The 10253-nt window shown below is 33.2% G+C and overlaps 1 protein-coding gene across 2 annotated transcripts; it reads right to left on the reverse strand.

Annotated features, from left to right (window-relative positions):
• Positions 1-2586: 2586 nt before the first annotated feature.
• LOC127086956 (transcription factor TCP4) lies at positions 2587-4893 on the reverse strand. Of its 2 annotated transcripts, none has more exons than XM_051027772.1 (3): positions 4648-4893; positions 3016-4280; positions 2587-2835 (listed from the first exon to the last, which is right to left on the reverse strand). In XM_051027772.1, exon 2 carries the CDS (start codon positions 4082-4084, stop codon positions 3062-3064), a length of 1023 nt encoding a protein of 340 aa, XP_050883729.1. In that variant the 5' UTR covers positions 4085-4280; positions 4648-4893; the 3' UTR covers positions 2587-2835; positions 3016-3061. The 2 variants fall into 2 exon arrangements, with proteins under 2 accessions (XP_050883729.1, XP_050883730.1); XM_051027773.1 differs by having other exon boundaries at positions 3016-4274; positions 4648-4892.
• Between the last annotated feature and the right edge of the window lie 5360 nt (positions 4894-10253).

Genomic DNA, 10253 nt, shown 5'->3' on the forward strand with positions numbered 1-10253 from the left:
TCTCACATGACTTCTCAAGCTTCACATCTTGGGAATGTCATATATCAGCTTCTTAGAATTCAGATGCTCTAAGCTTCTAAAATTAAGATGCCCAAATATCTTTTGCCATAACTCACTCTCACCTTCTTTGCCTTACGTACTAAGGCATTTTGTTTCAGTTATCTCCACATTCACCTTGAATATTCTGTTGCTTCCATGCTCAGATTGCATAATCAGCTTATGATCAAAATCATACAACTTCAAGAGATTGTTCTTCATAGTAACTGAGAAACCTTTCTCAATGAGCTGACATACACTCATCAGATTGCTCTTCATGCCAGGAACATACAAAACATCCTTGATCATAACAGTTTTACCATTCTTCACCTTCACTTTGATATTTTCCATACCTTCAACATTGAGGTATTTATCATTAGCACATCTGATTTTTGTTCTCTTTTTAGAGTCAAAGTCAACCAACCATTATTTGTTTCCAGTTAGGTGATTTGAGTAGTCAATGTCCATATACCACCAGTCTACCAAATTTACGCCATCATATTCAGAAGCCATAAATAGCAAAGGTTCATCATCAGAATCTCCTATGGCTATGTGTGGTTCTTATGATTTCCTTTCCTTGTTTGACCAACAGTCAGTAGCAAAGTGTCCAAACTTCTTACAATAGTAGCATTGAAGTTTCTTCTTATCAAACTTCTCATTTCCCTTATGATGTTTCTTCTCATCAGAATTGGAGATTTCTAACTTCTGAAAACCACCACCATGTCTCTTCTTGGCTTTTGACCAAAACTGCTTTTGACTCTTCTTCCCAGAAGACGTCTTCAGAGCCTGCTCTACCTCTCTTTCAGAGATTCTCTCAGTCAGACGCAACTCTTGTGCCTCTAGACTGCTTTGCAGCTCTTCAATCGTCATGGTACTTAGATCTTTAGAATGTTCAATTTCTACAACAATGTAATCAAATTGAGGAGTAAGTGATCTCATTACCTTCTCAACGATTACTTGTTCTAACAAAGTTTTTCCACAAGATTTCATCTTATTGGTGGTTAGAATCACTCTAGAGATGTAATCAAGTATCGTCTCATTGTCCTTCATGTTGAGATCTCATATTGTTTACGTAGACACTGGAGCTTCACCTTCTTCACTGATGCATCACCACCGAAGCACCGTACCAGTGTGTCCCACACAACCTTCACCGTCGTCGAATCAACGATTTTCTCAAACACGTTCACATCCATACACCGATGGATATAGAACAATTCCTTTTGATCTTTCTTCCTCGTTTCTCTTTGCACGTTTCTCTATGCTTTTTTCGCATCCGTCGTAACCGGAACACAACCGTCGTTGACGAGATCAAGAACGTCTTGAGCGCCAAACAACACACGCATCTGAATCGACCACCGATTCCAATTCTTTCCATCAAACACCAGAAGCTTTGTATTCAAACTATCATTTTCGCCGTTCATCTTCGATTTTGTGCACTGAAACTCACACAGATCTCACCAAACACTCGTGTTTCTCAATCCCGCAAAATCAAAAAATGTGATTCTGTTACGATTTCGATCGTGAATTCATCACGGAATTAAGAAACGAAATCAATCATACACACCTCACCGTACACCCGTGTTTCCCTGTGAATCTTCCCTGTAAATAGAACCAGACTCTGATACTAATTGTTGGTGCACAAGGTTGAAGATGAAGATGATGAATATAGAAAGAGAGGAGAGGGAGAAAATAGATCTAACTAAATTTTGAGAGAAACTCTATTGATTGCAATTTTAAATTCAGTTACACATTTGGTTTATATACACAAACAATAATGTCACGTAGGCGAAAAATGTTAACCTACAAAAGCTAGGTTAAGTTTAATAAAACTAATACTACAATCAGAAGGTAAACATCGCTTCTGGAACAACCACATCAGAAACTTCAACTTCTGATTAACAATAATACTTATGAATATGAATTACTTCTAACAATCTCCAGCCAACTATCACTCCATACTTCGATATTCCAACCAAATTAAACATATGACAAAATATGATAATCATGTCTATATAATATTCTATTAATTCCTATTTATTTATTATCTATTTGTTTCTTATAAATTATTTTGGCACTTTTGCAGATATTAAAAAAGTTATAATTTTTAAATAAAAAAGAGAAGTTAGAAAAGATTTTATAAAATTATTCTTTATTAATAATATTGAAAAAATAAATTAAAAGTTTAAAAAAAATTAAAAATATAGTAGAAAAATAATATTAATAATTTCTTGATAATGACTATAATTTTTTTTCAAAGTGGCATATAATAAAAAATAAAGGAAAAAAATATTATATTATTTTGTATCTTATTTTCTTATATATAAGAGAGCGATTCCATCTGCATCTCATACAATACACACCCCGCACAATCTAATTGCCAAGATATCACTACAACATTAGTATGAATTATTTGAGTATAAACAGTAAGACGTTTTCATTTATTATTTTTGCTCAAGGTTTTGCAAAAATAAAAACGAAACCTCTGTTGTTCACTTCATTTGTACCAACAAATGAACAATTATTTTCTCCCCTTTAACCACACAATGAAGATCAAAACAAAATCCACCTCAAAGCCATATATTAATTCAGCAAAGTATCATCAAATAATACATTATGCTTAAATATATCAAAAACAAGTAGTCAACACACTTTCAGTTGCTTCAAAAAACATAAAAAAATAACACCAATGTCAATGGTTGCAATAACAGAAAATAAAGGTACAAAATAGTTGAATCCAACCAGACATACTTTCTGTCCTTCATAATCTTCCCATGTTTCCATATCTGGTACACAATGCCCCTGCATAACAACATTCAACATACAAATTTAATCGGTCTCCGATCGTAATCTAGGCAACATTACATACAAAAAATTGTATTTCGCGACGCAATGTGACCGCGATTGAGGCTTCATCAGCAATATTTTATAGTATTTTCTCGCAATGTCAAGAGTAATGACATCAAAATCTTAGTGGAATACCTGATAGAAAATGAAGATTGCAGCATTATGCAGTTCATGTTTCTGGTTAATGATGAGAATTAGAAGACGACGATGGCTGTTCTGAGCCAACTCCGTGGTTCTCATCCTCTCCTTGAATTCTAGCAGGAATACAGAAACCTGTCAAAGCATCAGACAAAAACCTGCTACCAAATATCGAACCGTGGTGAATAGGCTGATGAGATTTTTGATTATGATGATCGACAGATGAATCCGCCATTGGAATATCATTCCAAGGACGAAGCGATGGCGAAAAACTGGACTGAAGGGTCCCCCTATGGGAGGAAAAGGCCGAACCTTGGCCTAGAAACGACGCGGGCGAATTATTAACCATGAAACCTGTTCTATTCATGTTCATATTCATATTCATATTCATATCAGTTGTTGTTCCATGATGATCATTGTTCCAATTCACAATCCTATGATAATTAGCATCAAATCCAACATGGTTTGATTCAGAGAAAAGTGTTTGATCATTGGAACCTGAATTGTCTTGGAATGAATGAAGAGAAAGACCAAGATCCTGTGTTGAGTTGTTTGTTCTTGAGATTATATCAGAAGAGTAGCTTTGAAAATTCATCGAATCGCCAACAGAACTCGTCGGAAAAAACGCGATAGCATCATTATCAATACTTGATTGAATGAAACCTGAATGGTTATGATTCTGCTGCAAATTGTAACCAGAAGATTCTGAATTTTCCGCCGCAATAACCATTTTACTTGTTTCTAAACCATTATTGTTATCCTCCTCCTCTTGAAACCCTTCTGTTGCATTTTGAATTGGATTCCATGGAGGAAGCTCATCAAGTTTATCAATAGCAGACTTAGCCTTCTTGATAAGCCAATCAACAGCTTTACTCGGCCTATCGTAGCCGAGCCGATCTTGAACATCGTAGAATTGTATCGCGGTGTGCGCAGATAATCGAACGCGCCGATCGCGAGGGCCTTTCGCAGTATAAACCTTACTATGTCTATCTTTTCTACCTGTTGATCTAACAATGTGACCTCCTTGAACTTGAACTATTTCTCCACCAGTACTCTTCATTCCCATTAATTTCTCTAGTTTGAAAATTTCAAAACAATGCTTCTATTGTGCTTATGATGTTTTTTTTCTAATGTGCAATTTGATGCCACTTGGTTTAAAGTTTATGCCTCAAAATTCTTGATTATGACATCCACTATAAGAGTTGGATTCTTTTTGGATTCTAACTGATGTTGAATTTCTTATAGATTTTCTTCATCTGCAGCTACAAACAAACCAAAACATGTAATCGAAAGAAACCTCTCATGTCATCATGTGAATGAATGAACATGAATGGAGTATACAAAACAACAAAAGTAAATCACTCAATGTTTTGCTTATGGGATTTGAACCAACTCATGTGCTAAAAGAGAGTAAAAGGACATAGTAAATAAATTAATGAAGTTGAGAATCCCAAAAATTTATGAAGATAATAGTATAAAATTTGTTAAGCTTTTTTGAACATTGATTTTAATGAGAAAGGGTAAAAACACAAACTACAATAGGACATTGAAAACTGTGATGCATGTCACATGGGGTTCAGAAGGTTTATGAGTGGAGGATGCAGAATGAGGGGAAGAAAAAAATGGTACCTTTGGCCTATGAGAGGTTGTAGATGCTTGTGAAAAGAGTGACAAAGTGTGCAATGAGAGAAGAGAGTAAAGATCTTTTTGGTCTTCTTTTAGCCCCACAAATGCTATTGTAACATTACAACAACTTGTCTTCAAACTCAAACTATAGTATCTAGTATTATAAGTCATTTCTTTTTTAGTTCAACATTCAACTATCTAAAATATCTAATCACAAGTTTGTTCATTATTACATCAATTTGTTTTTAATTATTTATTAAAAAAACATAAGGTTTGTTATATCTATGATGCTTTTAGTAAAATAATGTTTAAAAGATGTGAATTTAGTTTAATGTCGGTATAATATGGCATGTAGTTGGTATGATTAAGGTGGTGGATGATATAGAAAGGTAGTAGTACCTCTCAATAGGCAATGCCATATCTTGTACCCACACCACAACCTTTGATAATGACATGTAACAGCTTTTTTGGTTTCTTTCTTATCTCTTTCTACTTTATGTGGTTTTTCACTTTTCACTATTAACAAATGTTTGATTTCATTAAAAGGAACAACATCCACTGTTTCCTCTCAAAACACTGAAAAGATGCACATTTTGCTCGACTACAACAAGGGGGTGCACTGCAGACTATGCATTAATCAAGAAAGATATTTAATACAACAAATAACTTTCTTTTTTTAGGCTTCATTTTAATGCAAAACCTTACCATGCTCATTCTGGTTACTTGCATAAGTATCACATCTTTTTTTTACTTGTGGGGTAAATAAATAAATAAAATTGTACAATAGATTATCTTAAAGGTACTTATTTTAAAATATTTTATTTTTTATAGATATAATACTTAATACGGAATGAAAATAAAATTTATGGATAATTAAAAAAATATAACGTATACTAAAAATTAATATGATGAAATGATAATGTTGGATTATGTTTTTTAGCCACATTTAACATGAGCCATTTTTAAAAAAAAAGATAAATAATTATTTAAAAAGAGTATATAAGAAATACTCCAATTGTTACCCAAAGAATGTTGGATTTATTCCATGGGAACTAATTAAGCATATGCTTATTACACGTGCACGTGCTTTAAGGTCCACAAATGGATCGAATTTGCCAAATGAGCTCTCCATTATATAAAGAAACAACAAGTGCCATTGTTTCATTCTTGATTACGCCATGTTAGATATTGGTAAGATTTGAAGCTTAATTGATTTTTTTCTTCTTTTTTATATAGGCTATTATTTGGAATTTTTTTTTTTTTTAAGGTGAACAAGTTAATATTAATTGAAGTGGTTTAATTAAAGTTAAATTAAAATAATTACTTCATATAAATATCGAACTCATTGGATTATAGAGTATCCGCGTTACTACTGAGACTAGGGGTGTGCGTGATTCAAAACCCAAACCAAATAGAATAAAATATATGGATCAGTTTGGTTTTTAAAACCACTTTGATAAAATCGGTTTATATTTTTAAAATCGGTTTATGTTTGGATCGGTTTGGTTAATAACCGGTTTGTATTAAAAAAATTAATTTTTGTTTGGATCAATTTTAAAACCAAATTTCCCTCAAATTTAATTTCCATTCCAACAACTTCTTAACTCTATCCAATCGCTCTTGAAATCAATCACTATTTCTAAATTTCAATCTAAAAAATCAAAATTAAATAATTACCTATAAGATAGAAAAAAAATCAATTTTAAAAAAAGAGTTTTAAATCGGTATTTTTCAAACCAGTTTTTTATTTTCTTTAAAAAAATAGTTTTATAAAAAAACAATTTTATAAAAAAAACAATTTAAAAAAAATTATAAAAATAAATCAGGTTTAAAAGAAATAATTTTATAGCAAAAATAATTTTAATTTCTTTAACCTGCCTTTTTATTTCAACTAGTTTTAAACTTAGTTTATGTTAAAAATAGTTATTTAAAAAAACTGCTTTAAATTTAACTCTTATAATCTCCACAAACAATATCATAATCTCCACAAATAATATCTTGATTAAAAACAGAAATAATTTCATTGAATTTGTTACTAGACTAATTAACAACAATAAAATTCTTCAACCTACACTATGAATATAACAAAATATGAAACATGAAGAATCTTTATGTTTTTTCACTTCTAGTTCCATAAGCAATTAATCAGCTTCTTCTACAATAAGCTTAATGCTGCATAAAATAAAATGAAATTACAAGAATGTTAGCATATTCAAAAGTGAAAACAGTGAAATTACAAGTCTATTTTACATTTTAAGACATGGACGACCCGATTTCTAAGACCATGTCTCGAACAAAATCTAACTTAAACTCATTATCTCAAAAAAGAATATATTCAAGTTAAGGAGCCTAGTTTAAAGTACAAAAATATGAGACCCGTGTAAGGGAAGATTCAGTAACACATTAAGTCAAAACAAATCACGCAACAACATAAACCCACAAGTGCAGAAAATGCACATATAATAAATTGAGTAGAATATGCAAAAACAAACTTTAGAATTCTTTACCGTTAAATCATCTTCGAGTGTAACAGAAGTTGAAGAGGTTGAACAGCTAACACCATCTTCCATATAAAGTAATTCTACAAAACATATAAAGAGATTTCATTATGCCTCAAGTATAATAAATAATAATACATTAGTGAATATACTTAGTTATCATACCTTGCTCAAATCTCTCAAGAATATCAAAATCTTCATTTGTAATCAAGGAGGAAGATGTTCCTTTGAGCCAATCTTGGGTGCATATCAACGCTTCGACTGTTGTAGGTGTTAATAAGCTGCGATATGGATCAAACACCCTTTCTCTTGTACTGAATGCAGATTCAGAAGCCACTGTGCTTATAGGTATAGCCAACATGTCTCTTGCAATGTTTGAAAGGATGGGATATCGGCCAGAGTTCACTTTCCACCACTCTAGAACATTTATCTCCATGTTATGCTCTAACTTCTCTCCAAGATAAGTAGTTAACTCATTATCCGCATTGTCACACCCTTCTGAAAGATAGAACTCAGCAGTTCCATAAGGATCACTAACACCACCAAAAACTTGCAACTCATCTGAGTTACCTTAGGAGGCATAAATCCAACACAATATTCCTCATAAATAGATTTCAAGCTAGACTCTAAATTTGCTTTCAAGGTGTCAGCATCATCCTTATTATAATATCGCCTTACCATCCAATCGACCAATCTAATCTTGCGCCTAGGGTCGAATACTAGAGCAATCAACAACAACATGTTAAGCTTCTCATGATCTCCCCAATATTTATCATATTTCTTCTTCATTTTTTGAGCTATTGAACGTAGATGCTCATCTTCAGACGCACACATATCCATAATGCTCTTTCCAATACCCAGGATCTCAAACATATAAATATTGCTTGTCAAATAAGATGACCTCGATATGTGTAAGGTAGCATCATAAAATAACTTCAAGAATGGGATGATTAAGTTAATATGCTTCCAATCTTATTCAGTCGGAACACCTTTCCCCTTCTTTGTCAACTCATTCACATACTTTTTATCTCGAAAACTTAATTCTTCAAAGGTCCTCTCATGTTTTGATGCGGATACTAACATCAAGTATGTTAAGTTCCAACGAGTCTCAACATCTAGCCAAACTAAACCTTTATAGTCCATGCTTTCCTCATCAATACATGCCTTGAATTTAGCAAGCCTCGCAGGAGAAGATCTAGCGTACCACACAGCATGACGGATTCTACCAATAGAGCCATCAATGTCTTTCAAACCTTCTTTCACAACTAAATTCAATATATGCGCACAACACCGCATATGAAAATGGTTTCCACTCATAACTAAACTATTCCTAGACAAAAGCCTTCTCTTGAGACGCTCAACCCCAACATCATTAGATGAAGCATTATCAACTGTCAAACTAAGCACATGGTTTAACCCCCAACTGTTCAAGCACATCTCCATTGTTGCACAAATAGCATCCCCTGTATGACTTGTGACTTGACAAAAAGTTAAAATCTTCTTCTGTAAGTGCCAATTATTATCAATGAAATGGGCTATCACACACATATAACTCAACTTTTGACAAGAAGAAGTCCACATATCAGTAGTGAGACAAACTCTTCGACAATTCAGAGAGAGAGAAATTTTCAAAATCATTCTTTCATTATCCCATAGTTTCAAGACATCACGCGCTAGTGTTATGCGTGAACAAATCTGAAATCTTGGTGATGCGAGACTCATAAATTCATAAAAAGACCCATGTTTAACCTTCCGGAAAGGAATCTCCATGTTTATGAACATCTTAACCATGCTCTTCTAATGGCTTCTTGGTCAAACTTGACAATTAAAGGAGAGCCAACATGTTCTTCAACACTTGTCTTAGAAGATGATGTCCTTTGCCTCTTGTAAACAAGGCATCTCGATACATGAGCATGCATGGAACTAGTTCCATTATTATACTTAACTTTCGAGTCACAGTATTTGCACGAAGCTTTTTGTTCTTCTTCCGACGATACAATGAAATGCTTCCAAACCTCTAAACGATTCCTTCGCTTCTTAGTGTGAGGAGGTGGCATTTCATTATAGATTGTAGGTGGAGGGGTTGAAACTGTATTCTCGGATGTTGCATAAGTTGTACCAACATTAGTCATCTTGATTCTGTTAAAAATAGGAAAACAAATTATGATAAAAAAAACACAATAAAAAAACACACAGTTGACTTTATTTTAAAACAAACATTTACATTTATCCACAACTCCAATTTATGTTTTATAGTAAAGTTTGTGAACCACCTCATGGTCTTTTTAATGACCAGTCACAATGTTATTGACATCAATCTTTATGGTGTGAGATCCATGAACAAATATCCTAAAAAGGCATGAACATTCACACCATTTGACATGCTTTCGATTTTTGTGGTCTATTTTTCTGTCAACAAACCTACTGCATGACAACACATTGTAAACAACTTACTACATCACATGGTAACTGCATCAAGCAACTCGCATTGGACACAAACATACTGCATCAAAATTGCTGCTTAAAATTTTAACAAAGTTCAATGTAACGGTACATAGCATATCTTTTGGTGTGAACACGCAGTAAAGGATTTCAAATTGTTTTTCAATGTAATAGTAGATTGTAAGTTGAATATTGTAATGAAAACTATTACCTTCTACACTTTTATTAAGCAACACAAATTGTTAACCAATAGTCATACATCTGCATTTTTTCTAAAGATACTACAACACAATCTTCTCATTTCCCATTAACTATCGACCATACCATATTGACACCCACTTCATTGAGTTTAAGAAGGCCCATTGTTGATATTACACCATCAATATCTAACCAAACCGCCATTAACCGAGTTGTTGCAAAAGGAAGGGCACTAAGTGCTAAGTTTGAATATTCCCTACCTCAGCAAAGTTATCATGGCCATAGGGGACAAAATAAGGTTTCTAATATCAATTCCTTAGCGCCTAACCTAATGGATAAGTTTTTCGAAGAAACCAACAAAGACCTCCCCTTTAAGGTTATACAATGCAAACGAGGATGTGGTCGTCCTAAAAAGATACAGAGTGATAACATCCCTAAAGTATTCCCTCAATTGAACTTTGAACTTGGAGT

The sequence above is a fragment of the Lathyrus oleraceus genome, chromosome 5, assembly GCF_024323335.1.
Source record: "Lathyrus oleraceus cultivar Zhongwan6 chromosome 5, CAAS_Psat_ZW6_1.0, whole genome shotgun sequence".
Taxonomy (NCBI): Eukaryota; Viridiplantae; Streptophyta; class Magnoliopsida; order Fabales; family Fabaceae; genus Lathyrus; species Lathyrus oleraceus.

Excerpts from the sequence above, each read along its gene's own strand:
- LOC127086956 (XM_051027772.1), bottom strand. The coding sequence starts at position 4,084 with ATGGGAATGAAGAGTACTGGTGGAGAAATAGTTCAAGTTCAAGGAGGT.